Here is a 19,429-nt window from a genome sequence, read left to right as displayed (position 1 = left end):
CACATTTCAGTTGAAAATCATAAAAATAACTTAATATTATGTATATCAGCTGGCACTACTTCAGATGGCTTCTGACACCTGTCTTGAACGTCTCTACCTCATATTCAGTTTTTGGTGAGGACCGGGGAACATACAGGAAAGCTACAAGAGGCTGTTTTCACAGGGAGGAGACCACTGCTGCTCTTCCCTACTCTCTCTAGAATTGCAAAAACAAAAACCACAGCCTGACACACACAGAAACAAAACTCAGTATGTTCTAGAGAAGCCCATACACGTTGGTGAATGGTGAGAGGGAACTAAAAACGTCTTTGCCGGAACTATACTTGCCAAAGCACAATGAGTCAGACTGTTTGCATGAGTCATCTTTGATAACATGGCTGACTCGACTTCATCATGGCCTGTAGTCCAAACACGCTGCTTCTGCATTAGACAGAATTAGATGATTATGACTCAAGCATTTTATCCATTCACTTTTCTATAGTTTATCTAAATATCTATGCAGTATTTTTAAAAATAAGACATTTACTAAGGGAGTTCATTGTAGCTTTCAGAGCACATTGACATTCCTTAGCTCCTACTAATAAGCAGGACAGAGGGAGCTCTTCAGTCTTGTTTCATACATGAGGTTCACAAAAAGAGCACTGGGGGCTTCCTTGGTGGCGCAGTGGTTGAGAGTCTGCCTGCCGATGCAGGGGACGCGGGTTCGTGCCCCGGTCTGGGAGGATCCCACGTGCCGCGGAGCGGCTGGGCCCGTGAGCCATGGCCGCTGAGCCTGCGCGCCCGGAGCCGGTGCTCCACAACAGGAGAGGCCACAACAGTGAGAGGCCCGCGTACCACAAAAAAAAAAAAAAAAAAAAAAAAAAAGAGAGCACTGGACATGCTCAAACTCTGATGGCCAAGAAGTGGTAAAGCCAGGATTAGAACCCAGGTTCTTGTCTTAGTTCCCTCCTCCACAGCACTTCCGTGTGCAAGGCAGCGACTAAAGAACTCTAGTCCAGGACGTTTCAACTGTGGTCTCAGTGAAATCAGTTTTTAGTAACTTGAAGATGAGGGAAGAGATGTTTTGGCTAGGAATTGCTAAGAGAGACCTTAGGCAAAAATAAAAGACTCAGAAAAATGTTTTTGAGATTGTGGTCTTCATTTCAAATTTGAACTTATGTCTTTTGGATAGTGTTTTTGGATTTGTGTCTTTTGCATTACTCTAAAATTTCAGATTATTTTATGTTAAATAGCATAAAAACTATTAACATTAAAAAAAAAAATCCCTGGACTATTTTTTAGAGGCCTTGACCTTTTCTTACATACACAACTGTTTCCCTTCCTTTATTTTTTTCTTTTAGCTTTCTGCTTTTCCAACGACCTCCCCATAGTTCAGGTAGCGATGGATACAAGAAAATAGCAAAGCATGACGAGGAGATCACCCTATAGCAAAGATGATAATAACGTTAGGAAAAAGAAACATGAGAAATAAAAACAGAGGTTATCATGAGAAAAAATAATGAGGAAAAAACCCCAAAATACAAGGGATTGTGGACGTTATGAACAAACAAGAAATTCAAGACATGGGCAAACAGCTACTGTTTTCCCATTCATGTCCCTGTTAGTCTCAAGGGGTGGATATATGCAGTTCTGGTTCAACAAGTTCTGCTGCACCAACATCTAAGGGCACTTGTTTCCTGCTTAATGGAAGACTTGGAGGAGCAAGGCAGGGAGAAGATAATGAGGAAAAAGAAAAGGGAGAAGAGAAGGGAAACAAGGTCCTTCTTGCCCCACAGAACGCAGACTCCTTTTGGGATGTTGGTGAGGGATAAATACAAGGAATTTTTGTGGAAGCTTAAAGATTTATTTAACCTGATACTTGAATAGAAATGGAGATCAAAAAAATTTAATTGCAAATAATACATTTCTTAAACTTTACTGCTGTAACCTGTACATATAAAAAACTAAGACAAATTATGTGAATAAAAACCTAACCCTTCAATTCAAATGAGCATTTGACTGTAAAATGCTGTAAAACATTCTATAAAGTGACTTATCAATGAAATCTAAGCTAAAATTCACCAGTGCGTCCAGTCATGGTGTTGTTTACTTCTTCTTTTGATATACTCCATATTTTCACTATATCTGAAACACACCAAGTCAGATATTATTTAAATGCAAAGGTTACTAGTAATTGCAATGTATTTGCTTTTAGATTATTGAAACCTTTTTCAAAACTACAGTAATAATAATAAAGACCATTAAAGTAGAGGAGAAGCTGTCACCATTTAAAACTATAATTTAAAAATCAATTTAATATTCCCATTTGTTGAAAAAAACTGAAGACTAAAATATGAAAACATAGTTTATTTTCTCATTCAGACTTCTGGAGTTTATTTTTACAAAATAGCAGACAAAATTTGTTTCTTTATAGTAATACAGAATATGTAATACATATCGAAATATATATATATATAGCACTTAAGTTATAAACACATAGCAAAATCAGCATCACTTAAACAGCAACCATGTTTTTCACATAATTAGGATTTCTCAGGAAATAAACATTTTTACCTTGAATATGTAAACAGTCTTTGTGGCTTTATGTCAACTAGTATTTACAAAAGCTAGTCTAAAAACTACCACCGCTTGCAAAAGTGATGAGCTTTAAGATACAATTTTGCTGTCATGCCATAATAAAGACTGAAAATCATGGAAAGCCAGAGGGAGCTAGTCACTTCAGTGCAATTGCTGTAGGTGGAACTACTTAATTGTGATTTAAAGATGTATGCTATGAGAATCCAAAAGGGATGCTTTTGAATCATCAGTTGTTGGTTTCTTTATGATCTAACCATCTCTTAACCCAGGTTAGATTATGCCCCCTGATCATCTAACTGTGATAGAGGGAAGCTGCAAAGAGACTTTCTTCATCTCTGAAAAAAAGAAACACAGCATAAATCAGTGTTTAAAAACTGTACTCAGAAAACGAACACACATATTCATTATACAACTTAATATCCACTTGCCAAAGAAGGGCAGGAGTTATATCAACTTATAATATCATGCATGCCTTGAAAGTTGTACAAAATGCAAACACTCACTAAGGAATATTTCATTGTCCCCATTTTACTGGTGTCTCAGTTATTGGAATAAAGAATGGTACTTGTTATATATTTGTATTTGTTTATATTATATAAGTTTATATTAAATTATAAATTAATTATATTCATATTTATATTTGTCTATATTTTTAATATTCTACCTCTTTCTCAAAAGGATTTGAGGTACCTACAACAAAAGGCATACATATACTATGAATAAAATAGAAATTAAAAATCACGACTAAGGGAAGGAGAAGGATACAAATATATTAACCATCAGCAATATTGTAGTAGTTGAACTGAGGACCAGTTTTGGCTGCGAGCTTCCTGGTAGCCAGGGCAAAAAAGAAAACACAATAGGTTGTGCCATTCTTGGAATGATAAAGGAAGAAGGAAACCAATTCTATAGGAGAGAGAAAGTTTTGCCCTAGTACCAAATTAAAGAACAAAGAAAAAAAGTTCACATGAGATCTTATATAGGAAACACCTGGTAACAAGTAATAACTGTCTGGCAAGTTTTATAAAGAACAGTATTTTACAAGTAATCTATAGGGCACTGCTTCCTCTGACGGTGTCAACTAGATGTCTACTTGGATGCTCTCCAGAACTACTAGCGGGACAGTTATGCTATTAAAGCAAAGAAGTAAACTTTTTATACGAAGTAACAAAAACAAAAGCATTGCAACAGATAAAGCTTTATGCAGAATGCAGTAGCTCTGTTTAGACTTTATACATTAAAAATGCCTGTCTAGGGCTTCCCTGGTGGCGCAGTGGTTGAGAGTCCGCCTGCCGATGCAGGGGACACGGGTTTGTGCCCCGGTCCGGGAAGATCCCACATGCCGCAGAGCGGCTGGGCCCGTGAGCCATGGCCGCTGAGCCTGCGCGTCCGGAGCCTGTGTTCCGCAACGGGAGAGGCCGCGGCAGTGAGAGGCCCGCGTACCGCAAAAAAAAAAAAAAAAAAAAAAAAAGCCCGTCTAGAATGAAAATCTACCTTTTAAAGCAAAAAAAGAAAAGAGAATTTGACCAAGCAAGGACATCTTAAGAGTAGTTTGTTCAGCCTCTGACATTTTTCCAGCATATTTTTACCTGCTCTCTTCCTTCAGTTTCTTGGCTGCCTGTGTTGATAACTTAATCTGCAAGTCCAGCCTTTGCAGGAAATCTCTGGCTGACACTTCCTCGGGCTGCATGGGCTGAGCATCAGATTCTTGAGGACTGGGAGAGGAAAGGTCTTCCCCAGCCGCTACCAGGTCTTCTTCATGAGAAAAACTATCAACTGTTTCATTTTCTGGAGAATCTGTTGAGTTAAGTCCATTAAACAGCAAAGGCTTCTCTGATATAACTGGGATGTTCAAAGTTTTCTTCAGAAATATACAATCATTGGTAAACAGTTTATTTGCCCTTTTAATCTGCTCCATCTAAAATATTTTAAAAAAGCAACAGAGTTACATATAAATAAATCCAAGAGTAGGGTTTATTATACAACACAAAATAAAATATTCATAAGCAAAATGTGTGCAATGCTATCTCTGGATCTGAAATTCTTAATTCGGGGTTAGTCACCTCTCCAGATACCCCCAGTTATTTCAAGAGGTGCCAGAAAATTCTCTTTCACAATTTTATAAGAAGAAAGACTAGTTTTTCCCCTGCTATATTATTTCCCCTACAAGGCAGCTTTTACCAAGCAGCCTTAAATCCCTGAAGTTAAAAAATGTAGACTATTTAGCACTTATTTAATACACTTCAATCCTATTTTAACATTTCTATTATCTAATTTAAAAAAACAAAATTCTTAGTGCTGTGATTTTCCTTATGGAGTGCTTCCCATCTCTAGAATTGCGTTTGGTAAATTTAATGGATACAGGAGGTGGTAAAGAAAAAAGTACAACGAGAATTAGGAAGAATGGTGTAGGCTGGGGCTGCAGTCATTAAGAAAGCCCTCACGGAGAAGGTGGGGTTCTGATTTTGATTCTTTTGACTTTAGACGGACCTTGAAGAATGGGTAGAAGTGGGACAGGTAAGGAAAACAGGTAGGGAGCATTTTACATAGAGTATCTTATTTTTTCTACCTTACAGATTAGGTATCTGAAGATCCACTTTTCAAATAAAAGAAACAAAACTCATGGAGGTTATGTACCATAGAATCATCATACAAGTAGCAGATGAAGAAGACAGAATTTAATACAGGTTTCAAAACTTCAAACTCTTTCATACCCTGTGAATTCCTCCAAACCAAAGAAATGGGGATAGCAGGTAGGGGTGAAAGGGGGAATGGAATTTACATATGTTACCTCATTTAACTTTGCTAACAGAACTGCAAGCTAGATATTATCACCTCCTTTTTACAGATGAAGAAAGGGAGACTCAAGGGAGTTAAGTGGCATGCCTAAGTCCACAAATGTGGGTGAGTGCAGACAGGACTCTTGCAGAGCTGTCGGAGAAATACCTACCCTCATGTTCATCACACCTGACTATCATGCATCTGCAGACTTCTCCACCCAACTAGCCTGGGAACTCGCACCATGCTAGGTTCTTTACATGCACTGTACCATCTAATTTTCTTGTGAGGTATTGTCACCAAGACAGCTTGGTACAACAGCGAAGCACACAGGCTTGGGAATGTGACAGAGCTAATTTCAAATCCCAGCTCCACCAACACGAACTGTCTGAACATAAGCGTGTTACTTCTCTCATTGAGCCTATTTCCTCATGTGTAAGACAGGTATCATCTACCCCTCACAGGGTTGTTGGAAGGATTAAATGAGAGTTTATACATGTATATGCATAGAGGATATGGATGTAGGTGTAAAGATATAGGTGTGAAAGGGAGAGACAGTTTAGCAGTAAATGGTACTTACTGTCCATTTTCCCATGAAGAAATTAAGGCACACAAGAGATGACTGATTTGACCAAGTGCATATGGCTCCGCAACTGGATGAGCCAGAATTTCCGTCTGACTCTAAAGTCCATATGTACAACACCAAGATTAAAGTGCATGACTAATGGAACCCAATTCTGGGATCCTTTAATGCCAAATTGACTGAGTGAAAAAATTAGATTTCCACTTCAAAGAGCCTGAAAAAATAATGGTTGAATAAGATGGGCCCTGCTCCTCCTGCTTTCTAGCTCTAAGGTGAATCCACACAAATAGTACATTCAATGCTTTCTTTTTTCATTTAAAGATACTACTTTAAAGTATCTTTTGTGTAGGGTGGTCTTTTATGTTCTAGTTTCTAGTTAAAAGAGAGAAGGCAAGGGTGAGAAAGAACATGAATAGGCAGGTACACTTTTAGAGACAGAATTAACATCTAAAAATCCTAAGTGTCTCTGGTCTAGTTTAGGCTTAGATGTGAGCAAATTAAAGAACTTGAAAACTTACCCATAGCAGGTTCAGGTATATCCTAATCTGCCTTTAGTACCTCTTGTTTTCACCACCTAGCATCCACGCCCTCCATCTCCCTTAGTATAAGGGCTTCCAGGGGCACTGAGTCCTCCCCTGGCTCCAGGATGAGCACATGACTCATTCCTGCCCTTTGAAGTATCACAGTGCCCCGGCTCCTGAAAGGTCACAGTCCCGTCTCGGAACAATTCAGAGATGCAAGGAGACTTCTGCTGAGTCTGGGAGGTGAGGGACCTCTATTTTTTCTGTGAGAAAGAGACGGGCCTGGAGCTGCTGGCAGCCATCCTTCCACCACAAGGAACCTAACAACAATGCCACCTTGAAGGAGAGCGATCAGCCCTCTGAATCAAAGCCTGAAGCCAGAATACCCTCGCACCCTTCAGTTCCAGTAATGAGCCAGTAAATGCCACTCTGTTTTGTTTTTATTGCTTAGGCCAACTTGAGTTTTCTGTCACTTGTAAATGAAAGAACCCGCACTGATACAGTACCCTTGAAATACTTATTGACAGGGGCCTACAACTGCTAACAGACACTGTTTCCTGGGAATAATGATGGAAGACAGAAACAGCCAGGAACACCGGGATCTGATTGCTGAAGCTGGGCTGGGAACATCAGCCGTTAACTGTGAATTCCCTCAGGTCAAGACCGGTTATTTCTAGAGCCTCCCAGGTTTAACAAAGATCTTATGCACACTAAGTGCTTAGGATGGATGGATTAATTAATTAATTAATAATTAATACAGGTCAGAGAAACAGGCATAAAAGATGAACCCAGAGAAGTAACCAGGAAGGGGTGGTAAGTTATCTGTTTTGTTGGTTATTCTCCCTTTAAACCCACCCTCACCTCCCAATCCATCCCCCAGTCTTCTTGAACTTGTTCTAACTGCAGGAGGCTGACCTCTTCAGAACTGCACTCCCCAAACCCCCTTGTTCTTGGAATTCCAGTCAGTGTTCCCAAGGAAGTCACCAGCAGAACAACCACACCATGACTCTGGTGCCTCTACAGCATCCCTCTACAGCAGAGCTCCTACCAGGCAGCCCCTTGTCCACTCCTCCCGTTCTCCTTGGTGTCGGGTACCCCACTCCTTCCCCTGGCCCTCAGGCCTAGTGGTAATGTCTCCCTGCTGTTGCTGCTCTCGGGTGCTGCATCATCCCTTCCTGGTTCTCCTAATCCTATTCACACTTCTATAAATGTCCCTGCATTAAACCCTCTCTGGCCACACCCTTGGAGTGCGCTAAATGTATTCTGTGGGGACACTGATACATCCATCACTCAGAGCAAGACAGGCCATCATAGCCAGGCAAGGGGCCGAAGACAGGAAGCACAAGACAAATGGACTGAGTAAAAGGCTGCGTGTAGTCAGGGAGTCCACAGGGAGTGAAGGGCAGGGCTCTCCTAGCTCTCATGCATGCCATTCTACCATTGATTCACCAATAGAACTGCCTCTTTTAACAAGTCTATGAGCTTCCCAATGTCAGGAACTGCTTCTTCTCCATCTCAGCATTGCCAGCAAGCATTTAAGGTGTATGTTGACCATTATGGTCTAGACTCTAAGATGACACATGGTTGCCAGCATCAAGGACATCAGGGATGTCCAGACATAGTTAGCATCAAGGTGGGAACCAATCTAAGGATGGGCAGATTTGAAACTGAAGGTGAAAACAGATAAAAGAGGTTAATATAAGGTAGTACTTAGAAACAAGGGCTCTGGGGCCATACTTTCCAGGTTCAAATCCTGGCTTTACCACTTTCTAATCATCCCCTATGTCTATTTTCTTTTCTGTAAAGTAAGGAAAATAGTACTTTCCACACAATATGATTATTATGAGAATTAAATGAGTTAATTCATGTAAAACACTTAGAACAATGCATGGCACACAAAAATGTTAGCAACTATCATTAAACTTGGTTAAAAGTGAGAAAACAAGTAAGGGCAGATCCTAACATGTATTCAGCAAATAAGGAGGAAGTAGGTAGGAATTTTCTCTCCATAAAAAATATTTCTGGGCTTCCCTGGTGGCGCAGTGGTTGAGAGTCCGCCTGCCGATGCAGGGGACGACACGGGTTCGAGCCCCGGTCCGGGAGGATCCCACATGCCACGGAGCAGCTGGGCCCGTGAGCCATGGCCACTGGGCCTGCGCGTCCAGAGCCTGTGCTCCGCAGCAGGAGAGGCCACAACAGTGAGAGGCCCGCGTACCGCAAAAAAAAAAAAAAAAAATTCTCCCACAAAGTAAAAACATGTAAGAAAATTTCATATAAATAAGCCCAGATGAATAACATAATATACTGTCACTGCCCTGAGGTCTGAGCGTTTTTTTTTCATAAGGTATTTAATTTGATCTTAACTTGTTCTCCTTTACAACCATAGGCTCCAAACTCTATTACCAGTAGTGAAGTTAAGGAATGAAACCAGCTACACAAAAAGCCAGGGGGAAAAAAAAAAAAGGAGTCCTTCCAGAAAGAGTAGTTACAAGGCCCCAGAGCAGGAAAAAGTGGTGTGGCTGAAATAGGGAGTAATGAGCAAGCTGCAGGCCACTCATATAATAAATAAAATTTGGATTTTACTTTAAATGTGATGGGAAACCATTGGAGGGTAAAGGAAGGGAGTGACATGATTTGAATATCACTCCAGCAGCTTTATGGAAAATGGATTGGTAAGAAAGAGGCATTAGTGGAAACAGGAAGCTCAGTTATGGAAGAAACTGCAATAGCACAGATAAGAAATATAAATAATCCCAAACAGTGAAATGATATTTTAATTTGCTTTGGAATGTTTTATGCTTTTATCTGAACTTGGATGGGTCTAATGTTCTGGGAATTTCACCTCACATTAAACTAAGAAAAGTCATGATCCAATACAAGGAAGAGCTGAAAAACTCTACAGCTTTACCACCTGCCCTCTGTTCAATATCTCCTACTACCCAGTGAATGCTGAGAATAGAAAGTGTGACCTTTTCAAAGTGATGCAGAACTACCCTCAGTTTCTTGAGAGCAAATGACTAGTGGAGGAGATACAGCAACCAAATGCTTTCATTTTAAAACTGTCTCCTAATCAGGATGGAGTAGCATGATTCAGTGAAATTTACCATCTGCTTACTAAGAAACAATTTATGGAATAATCAAGTTAAGAGCTGACAGGATGGCCACAAGGTCTACCCTGGTGAAATCCGGTAGAACAAATACCATCAACAACTTGTTTAAAATGATTCCCCTGTAAATACATTTGTAAAGGTGAATTCACTGGGGAGGGAACTCACAAAACATCCCCACCCCCAAGTTATCTCAACAGCTGCCGCTGGGCATGATCAAGAACTCTCCCCAAAGGCTACTTTCGATCAGCTTCATTAGGCCACCTGCCTAACTGGGAATGCAACATTCAAAGCTTCTTTTTCTTCCTCTCCATTCCTTAAAAGACAAACTGTTCTGAAAACATTTCAGGACCCATGATAATTAACATTTACACAGCACTGTGTTGCTTATGGAATATTTCCATATACACACAACTCTCAGTTGATTATTATCATCATTATAGAGGAAAAGACTTAAACATTAAAGCATTCTCTCAAGATCATGTTCTAGTAAGTGCTGGATTCAACCTCCTCACTCCGCTGTCTCCTATTAAGTGCTAGGTGTTGGTGGCTATCAGCCTCCTCCATTGCCAGGTGCTAATAATAAGGGAAAGGATTTTTTCTTCTCCATGCTATCTCAGAAGAATATATGAGATCCCATTTATCAAATGTCCAGAAAAGGCAAATCTATAGATTAGAAAGCTGATTCATGGTTATCTGGGACAACAGAAGAGAATGGGGAGTAAGGGATCTTTTCGGGGTGATGGAACTGTTCTAAAACTGGATTGTGGTGAGGGTTGCACAACTCTGTAAATTTACTAAAAGTCCTTGAATTGTACACTTAAGATGGGTGAATTTTGTAATATGTAAATTATGTATCAATAAAGCTGTTTTTAAACAAAGAATGCATGAGAATCTATTAAAACCTAAAACTACTAAGGGCTACTTTACCATACCTCTTACAACAGGTGGCACTATTTAGTTATGGTTCTCTTCCCTTTGACCAGCAAAGGTCAACAATTTCCAGCAAGAGCAGGAGCTAAAGTTATAAACACAAAAGTTTTATATACACTTATATTTCTAACTCACCGCACTTGTTCCCCCTAAAATGATAATCATTTCACCTTTTCTCAGCAAGGTGACATCTGATAGGAGAAGTGTGAAGAAGCAAGTGGGCTTAGCAGCTCATTGGAGGAGAAAGAGAAGACCCCGGGAATAAAATTGGATAGGAAATGACTCAGGATATGGGGGGCAATGGTCTGGAGAGGGTAGAGGACAGGGAAGTTTCCAGGGGGTAACAAAAAGATGAAGAAAAAGTTTGTGAAAATAACAGTTTCCCTCACTGCCTCTCACCCACTTTCAGTTTATATACAGGGCTTCCTAACAAAAAGTTCACAGCAGCTGCCTGGAGCTGGTCAGTTCCCTCCAGAGGCTTGCCTCCAACTGAAAGGAGCTGGGATCACCACAAAAGACTGGGTTGGGGGAGGAGACTTAATGTCTCAGTGGAGATGAGCAAAGCCCAGGAAATTCCAGCCCAAGCAAGTCTGTGTCTGAGATTTGAATTACACTGAATAGTTTCTCAATTGATCCCCAGCAGTTTCAGTTTCTCTCTGTGAGGTCTTCCACCGCCATACCATTTGAAATTGCAGCTACCTCCAGCAGCCCTGTCTCCTTTCCCTGATTAATTTTTTTTTCATTTTGCTTATCAACACCTGATATATAACATATTTTGTTTACTTACTAACTGTCTCCACTGACTAAAATATAAGCTCCATGAGGGCATGGATTTTTATTTATTCACTAAGGTATCACCAGAAAGGTAGAAGCTGGGAAAAAAGAGGAAAGAAAAATCAGATGAATGATAAACACTGTTGAGAAAACAAAACAGGAAAGGGGGGAGGGGCACTGGGATGAGGGAGGGTTGCAGTATGACATGGAGTGGTCAGGAAGGCCTCAGGGAGGAGACATTTATGCAGACTTGAAGGCAGTGAGGGAGCAAGTCACACAGCCAATATCAGCTACGTGATTTGTAGGTCCCAGAGAAAAGTGAAAATGTGGGGCATTTGTTCACAAATTATTAAAAATGTCAACAGTAACAGCAGAGCATTAAGTGCAGGGCTCTTCTCGACATGGGGCCTATGTGACTACACAGGTCCCACATCTGCACGTACCTGTGGCCCTGCATGCAGCTGTCAGGGAAAGTGTTCCCAACAGATGGATGGAACAGCAAGGGCAAAGACCCCAAGAAGGGACAGCATTGGGAAAGAGCAAAGAGACCCTGCTTGTAAAACAGGAACATTCCTGGGCTCCTTTACTGGATATTCTGATCCAGCAGGTTCAAGGTAGGCTCTAAATTTCCAACATCTCATCACCTACTCCTTTAAACACTAATTTAAATACAATGTGGGTTGGACTGCCCTGGTGGTCTAGTGGTTGGGACTCTGAGCTTCCACAGCAGGTGGTGTGGGTTGGATCCCTGGGGCTGGGAGGGGGGACTAGTATCCCCATGCCGCGCAGCCAAAAAAAAAAAAAAAACCAAAAACAGTCTAAATACGATGTGGGTGATCTTGGCAGTCAATATTAGAAACTTAACTCACTCAACTTCTCTCTGTTCAGTCGGGGAATGAAAAAAACCTTTCTGCCTTTTTAACTTCCACCTGAAATATCAATTTCAATGAGTAAATCCGATTAATGTCTGTAGTTAATATCTGCAAGAATATCAGTTCACTGTTATGGTGATTATCTTCACTTTCACTAGTTCTATAGAACCAGTGGAAAGAGTCTCTAACAATTTCATCAACTAGAGTTCAGGGTCCAAAGTAAATGAGAACCAGTGATTCTCAACCAACAGTGAGTGCTTCTCAGGGAATATCTGGCTATTTCTGGATGGGGGGGAGGGGGGCAGTGCTACTGCTATCTAGTGGGCAGAGGCCAGAGATGCTGCTAAACATCCTACAATGCACAGAACAGCCCCCCAAGACAAAGGATTATCCAGTCCATAGTATCAATAGGGCTGCAGTTGAGAAACCCTGAAACAGACTGTCTGCGGCTACAGATTATAGTTCCCAATTCATTACACTTGAGCTTAACATCTTAAAATCAAGTCTTTATAAAGGTAATGAAAAACCTGATTTATGCTTTAATGAAAAGGGATAAATTTATAAGTAACAGGATCTACATCAGTGAAAACAGGAATTAGAAAGCATTTGATCAGGACTTACCTGATGGCGCAGTGGTTAAGAATCCGCCTGCCAATGCAGGCGACACAGATTTGAGCCCTGGTCTGGGAAGATCCCACATGCCACAGAGCAACTAAGCCCCTGTGCCACAACTACTAAGCCTGTGCTCTAGAGCTACTGAGCCTGCACTCTAGAGCCTTCGAGCCACAACTACTGAGTCTGTGAGCCACAACTACTGAAGCCTGCACGCCTAGAGCCTGTGCTCCGCAACAAGAGAAGCCACCACAGTGAGAAACCCGAGCACTGCAACGAAGCATAGCTCCCACTCGCCACAACTAGAGAAAGCCCGCACTCAGCAATGAAGAAACAACGCAGCCAAAAATAAATTAAATAAATAAATTTATCTTTTAAAAAAAGAAAGAAAGCATTTGATCAAAGGTGGAGAACCGCAGTGAGCAGATGTTCAGGAGCTCTGAGCAACCCAAATGAAGTCATGGAGGGTAGTGGGATGCAGAGAGATTGCTGTGGGTAGGGACCAGGGAAACAACACTTCTCTGGGTATCATGGATTCCTAGGTGCAGTCAGCCTAGCCTAGTAGATAAGATGCACAGAAACCAGACAGAAAAGACCTCCCTTCTTCAGTAATCAAGATGCTAAGAGAGCTCTTGATAAGACTAGGATAAAAGTAAGGATGGAGGGCTTCCCTGGTGGCGCAGTGGTTGAGAGTCCGCCTGCCGATGCAGGAGACACGGGTTCGTGCCCCAGTCCGGGAAGACCCACATGCCGCGGAGCAGCTAGGCCCGTGAGCCACGGCCGCTGAGCCTGCGCGTCCAGAGCGTGTGCTCCGCAACGGGAGAGGCCACAACAGTGAGAGGCCCATGTACCGCAAAATAAATAAATAAATAAATAAGGATGGAAATCAGAAGTAATACCTAGGGCCAAGCAAATGCTTTGTCACTGTGATGATTCAAGCTGGTCTCAATGAATAAGCATACTTGGAAAATATCCTTACCTCTCATCCACCTTCACATCTGTAAAAAGGAGATTAATTACACCTATCTCCAAGACTTACTAGGAAAATCAAACTGAATAAGAACAAGATGAAACAAGACAAATGCAATGCCTGGCACACAACAGGCATTCAGCAGAAAGAGTAGCTGCTGATACTTCCCAACGCTGCTTTCCTCTGGCTCTAAATCAAACCAGGCCCCATGAATGCAAATACAAGAATTGAAGTTCTATGTTCACTTTTAGAAACTCCCAAGAGGGCGGAATAGGACTAACCATGGCATGAAGTCTCCAGTACATGCCTGCACAGCAAGATCCCTGCTCTCAAAATGTTGAAAGGATAGAAGGACCTGCCAGGTAAACACATACCAGCATGGGTGTGCAAAGGAGATGACTCAGTCTCTGTCACTGGTGAAGGGCCAGAAGGAGTTTCACTTAAAGAGAACGATAAAGATAAGATCACCTTTCTTCCCATTGCTGTCTAGGGTGCTTCAGGAAGGAACATTGAAAACTGATATAGAGCTCAAATGTAAAAAGACCATCACATAGTTCAGAGTTAATTATAAGTAATTTTAATGAAACAATATGTTCCCTCAGCTTTCCATGTTCTTCCCAGAGGTGTAATGCAATAGGCCCAAGACACACACACTTATAAATTTATAATAAACACAGCTCTGCAGCTCACCTAGACCACATTCTTGGCCGCTGCTTAGCGACAGGAGTCACATTCACAGTTGCCAGTGAGCCCAGGGGTGTAATTTCACTTCTAAATAAAGAAGCATAATCAATAGAAACAACCATCCTGCGGGAACAACTGTACCCTTCCTGACTCATCACAGCGATTGTTTTCCCAGAAAACAAAATTCTCTGCCCAAGTCCGCACCTCAGTTCGGCTTTCAGGAAATATATAGCAGTACGACCGGGACTCAAAATCGGGCGAATTTGGCTCCCAGGGTGCCAACGCCCTGGTCCTCTTTGACCTTCCTTCCTCACGCGGCAGATCCGGTCTGAGTACAGGCAGGGCATCGAGAACTGGATGCACCCACCCGGGGAGGGAGCCTTGGCGGCCCGCCCCTCTGGCTGCAGGACAGGCTCTGGCGACCGTAGCTGTCCCGGCAGCGCGCGCTGGGCAAGCGCTCGGGGCCGAGCCGCCAGGAGACGTCTGGCTACCTCCCCTACGCCCCGATACTCGCTGCGCCCCCGCCCGCAGCCACCAGCACTGCTCACCGAGACTCCGTACTTGAGCGCGATGCCCTGCAGCGTGTCGCCGGGGCGCACCCGATGCTCCACATGGCGCTCGATGACGCCGGCGCCCAGCGGCGCCCGCACGCTGGCCGTGCTGCCGTACGAGCGGGTCTTGGTGCGCGCCAGGCTCAGCGACAGCTCGGCCTCCTCGGCCTCGGAGAGCGAGCGCGACGGTGGCGGCGGCGAGGGGGCCGAGGGCCGGGGCGTGCGGGGTCCGGCTGCCCGCAGGGACCGCTCGGGCGAGGAATCAGCCATGGGTCCTGCGGAGGCCGCCAGGTCGGGAAGCTCGCCAAGAGGGCGGCGCCTCGTCCGCCGCCGCCTCCTCTTCCTCCTCACAGGGGCTGCGGAAGGCCGTTCCGCGGGGACGGCGGGCTGGAGGCCGCGGCGGAAAGCTGCGGATCGGCCATGGTGGGCACCTGCTCCTACGCGTTCCGCCTTCCCCAGCGCACCTGCAGGGAGGAGAGCGAAACGAGCTCCAGCTGCTGCCCCGCCGACGCCCCGGCTCCACCCTGCGCGCCGAGACCCGGCTGGCCCTGCGGTGCGAGGAGCGGGGCGCTCTAAGGCCCCTCGCCGTGGAGCTACTGGGCCCCATCCCTAGGCGCCCTCGGCCCCGGAGGCAACCCCGCGCCGGGCCGACGCAGCCTGGTTAAAGCCCTACCCTGTAAACAGCAAAACACCAAAGCTTTGCTCTGACTCCTTTATTGATTCCCCAGCAGGCGCCAGCTTTCTCAGACCTTCAAGCTCCCGCAGCCAAGGGGTACTTCCCGCTCCCACCCCATTACCCCAGGACCTCACAGAAAACATTAAGACCATTAAACACACACAGTTTCTCCAGGCCCATCTCAACAGCCTGGAGGGTCCGGTGTGCTCAACACTCCAGGGGGGGATAGTGCTTCTAAGGCCGGGTGGCTGACCTCAAACTAACCCTCCAGTTGCTTTGCTTTCACTCTCCATTGCACACCAGTGCCAATTTTAGTCCTGTGCTGCCTTGAAAGTCTGCCTAGCTACAGTTCATTCTCCTGGCTCACTGCTTAGAATTTACTATCTGCACCCAATTGTTTCTTATCAGTTTCCTCTTTGATACCCTGAAATCATGACTCCCCAAAGTTTTGTCATTAACGCCATCAGTGACCTCTTATCTGTAGTCTTTATCTGAACACCCTCTCCTCAACTTTCTGGCTTCCGATCCTATTCTACACAGAGTGGGTGCGCGTTTACTAGAATCTAGCGCTCAGGATTCTGTTGTACTCTGGACAGCTCTCCAGGAGGAAGTACCCTACAGGCAGGTTAGGAGACTGGAGGTTTGATTCATTGGCTGAAGTTCTGATATGTCGCTGTGCTGGACAGAGGCAAAGGAACTAGAGTATAGGAGACAGGACGAGAGTGGGGGAGGAACACGTGGACCCCGAATCACCCTCCCGCTCAAAAATTCTTCAGTGGCTCCCTGTGGACAGCAGTATTAACTCACATTGGCATTCAACTCTTATTTCCATTTTTATTATTCATGCTCTGGCCGTACCCCATCTACAACTCATCCTGCAAACTCCATATACTCCTGCCACTTGAACTTCTTACCCTCATGCCTTGCATATGCTATACCCTCCACCTGTAACCCCACTCTTCCAATACTCTCTGTCTACATTTAAGAAAATATTAAGGTCCATCCCAAATGATACATCCCAAAATGAGATCTTTCCTGATTCTTCCCACCTGTCCCCCTCCCCCAACTGCCCAATTGTTATTGTTTCTCCATTGAATATCAAGGTGGTTTGTACCTCTTGTTTAGCATTTAACTCGCGTTTTGTGTCATGTACTTGTCTTATCTCCTCTATACATACTCCTGGAAGGTATAACTAGATCTTACTCATCCTTTTTATCTCCAGCAGTGCCTACCTAGCTCAGTGCCCTGAATAAAGCGTCAAAAGTGGTTGAATTGAGGTGTAGTAAAAAGATCCTGAAAGCTAAATTAGGTAATTTAGCAAGAGTCTGCCATAGAGGAACTCTTGGGTGGTGTCCAGTGTGGCTATCCCAGGACCTAAGAAAGAGGCAGAACCCCAGAGTTTCAATATATAAATGAGATCAGGTAATACTTCAAGAAAACAGGAGAAATTGCCCTCAGAGTCGACAGTCTAGTAGAGAGATAGCATATAACATGTCTTCCACTAAAGAAAAGTTTACAGAAGAAATGGAAGTTTTTATCTGAAAATTAATGAACTGGGTTCTATGAGGTATTATTAGGTGTTGCTTGAAAAGGGTTCCATGATCAATTAATTGGAGAAACACTGCGATATATGCTTCCCTTTTGGAGATTCACAGTGCACATTAGGATACTGAAGGCTCTAGAAGTCCTGTAGTAAAATAAGGTATTGGATTTTGCTTGACACCATATTTCCCAAACTCATTTGACCATGGAACCCCTTTTTTTTCTCAGAAATTTTACAATTTGGGAAATGCTGAATTAAAGTGGGGAAAGACAGGCCTAAATAAGGAACCAGGAAGATCGCTCTGGGAGTCAGAGATTCCCCAAAGGCAGAACAGTATACATAAGGAGGTAGAAAATGAGCCAGGAAGGAAAAAGGCTAGGTGATGATCACTTAATTCCTTTACAAAAAGACCAAGTCCTCTGTAAAAGTGCAAGGGAAAAGTTATCACAAGAAATGTATGGAGATTCGAAAGCCATCCCACTTCTCTCTTATCAGAGCTAATTTCTAAGCTGTCCCTAGTTATTTTCAATTTCTCCAGCCATAAGAAATCCTGGGTCAGAAAACACGTCTAGAACAGTTCTAAAATGCTCTGAAATAAATTCAACACAGTTCTCAGAATTTTCTCCACTGATTCCTTTTTGTGATCTTCACTAGCGTTTCCTCTAGCTCTCAGAAATTAATCGGCTTAAATAAGTACTTATTTGATGTTGCATGGTTAGGGTTCTTTGTGAGTTATTTATTCCTAGATAGATTTGAGCTGTTGTCAAATATCTAATGTTCCTGCGAATTTTTTAAAATAAATTTATTTATTTTTATTTTTGGCTGTGTTGGGTCTTCATTGCTGCGCGCAGGCTTTCTGTAGTTGCTACGAGCAGGGGTTACTCTTCGTTTGGCTTCTCATTAAGGTGGCTTCTCTTTGTTGCAGAGCACAGGCTCTAGGTGCGTAGGCTTCCGTAGCTGTGGCACACAGGCTCAGTAGTGGCTCGCGGGCTCTAGAGCACAGGCTCAGTAGTTGTGGTATAGAGGCTTAGTTGCTCCGCGGCCTGTGGGATCTCCCTGGACCAGGGCTCGAACCCATGTCCTCTGCATTGGCCAGAGGATTCTTTTATTTATTTATTTATTTTTGGCTATGTTGGGTCTTCGTTTCTGTGCGAGGGCTTTCTCTAGTTGCGGCAAGCGGGGGCCACTCTTTATCGCGGTGCGCGGGCCTCTCACTATCGCGGCCTCTCTTGTTGGCGGAGCACAGGCTCCAGATGCGCAGGCTCAGTAGTTGTGGCTCACGGGCCCAGTTGCTCCGTGGCATGTGGGATCTTCCCAGACCAGGGCTTGAACCTGTGGCCCCTGCATGGGCAGGCAGATTCTCAATCACTGCACCACCAAGGAAGCCCTGGCCGGAGGACTCAACCACTGCGCCACCAGGGAAGCCCCTGTGAATTTTATATCGATCTCTCCCTAATCCAAAGTTAATATCTACAATTTGTGGCTCAGATTGAATTTTTTGTACATTTATTTTTCCTTCTTCAACCAGAACTTCAAAATTAGTTTTATGTATATCTACCTACAACATAGAACAAACCTCATCATTAGTAGTGACCATTAGAAGCACTCCCTCTGAGATCAAGAATAAGAACAGGAAGGCTTCTGTTACTACTCCTGTTTAATTTTGTTCTGGACGTCCCAGCCAATGCAATAAGAAAAAGAAGGAGAAACGGAAATGAAGATTGAAAAGAAATAAACTGTTATTTACCAATAATAAACAATACTAAAATGTTTACAGATAATGTCTACATTGGAACTGTTCAAACTATAAGACATAAGACTATAAGACACATTATGCAAATATCAATTGCATCAATCAATCAGGAAATATTTTGTGGAAAAGACAACCTTTTAGATACCAAAAAAAAAAAAAATCTAGGAATAAACTTAGCAAAAGAGAAGCATGCTTTATATGGAAAAATTATTACATTCTATTAAAGGACATAAAAGAAGATTTAAACAAAAATAGAGATATACCATGTTTATAAATGGGGACACGCAAAATTTTCATTTCCTTCCCAAACTCATATATAAATTCATTGAAATTCCAACCAAAATCCCTATAGGATTCTTCAAAGGACATGACAGGCTTACCTTAAAATTCATATGGAAGGGCTTCCCTGGTGGTGCAGTGGTTGAGAGTCCGCCTGCCAATGCAGGGGATACGGGTTCGTGTCCCAGTCTGGGAAGATCCCACATGCCGTGGAGT

The 19,429-nt window shown here is 43.2% G+C and overlaps 1 protein-coding gene across 2 annotated transcripts in view; it reads right to left on the bottom strand.

The window, feature by feature from the left end:
- Positions 1-2,321: 2,321 nt before the first annotated feature.
- The window catches only part of LYSMD2 (LysM domain containing 2), a 28,728-nt gene continuing 11,620 nt past the window's right edge, over positions 2,322-19,429 (bottom strand). Inside the window, exons 2-4 of one of the 2 annotated variants that reach the window (XM_079913755.1) lie at positions 14,960-15,426; positions 4,167-4,495; positions 2,322-2,912 (exon numbers count right to left, since the gene is read on the bottom strand). In XM_079913755.1, the coding sequence (XP_079769881.1) occupies positions 2,870-2,912; positions 4,167-4,495; positions 14,960-15,232 (645 nt within the window). In that variant the 5' untranslated portion in view covers positions 15,233-15,426 and the 3' untranslated portion in view covers positions 2,322-2,869. Of the gene's footprint in view, positions 2,913-4,166; positions 4,496-14,959; positions 15,522-19,429 lie in introns of those variants that run through there. The other variant, XM_079913754.1, reaches the window with a different exon arrangement.

Source organism: Stenella coeruleoalba, assembly GCF_951394435.1.
Source record: "Stenella coeruleoalba genome assembly, chromosome: 2".
In the NCBI taxonomy this organism is placed as follows: domain Eukaryota; kingdom Metazoa; phylum Chordata; class Mammalia; order Artiodactyla; family Delphinidae; genus Stenella; species Stenella coeruleoalba.
The sequence above is the reverse complement of the archived record's forward strand: the minus strand, read 5'-3'. Positions and strand labels throughout refer to the sequence as shown.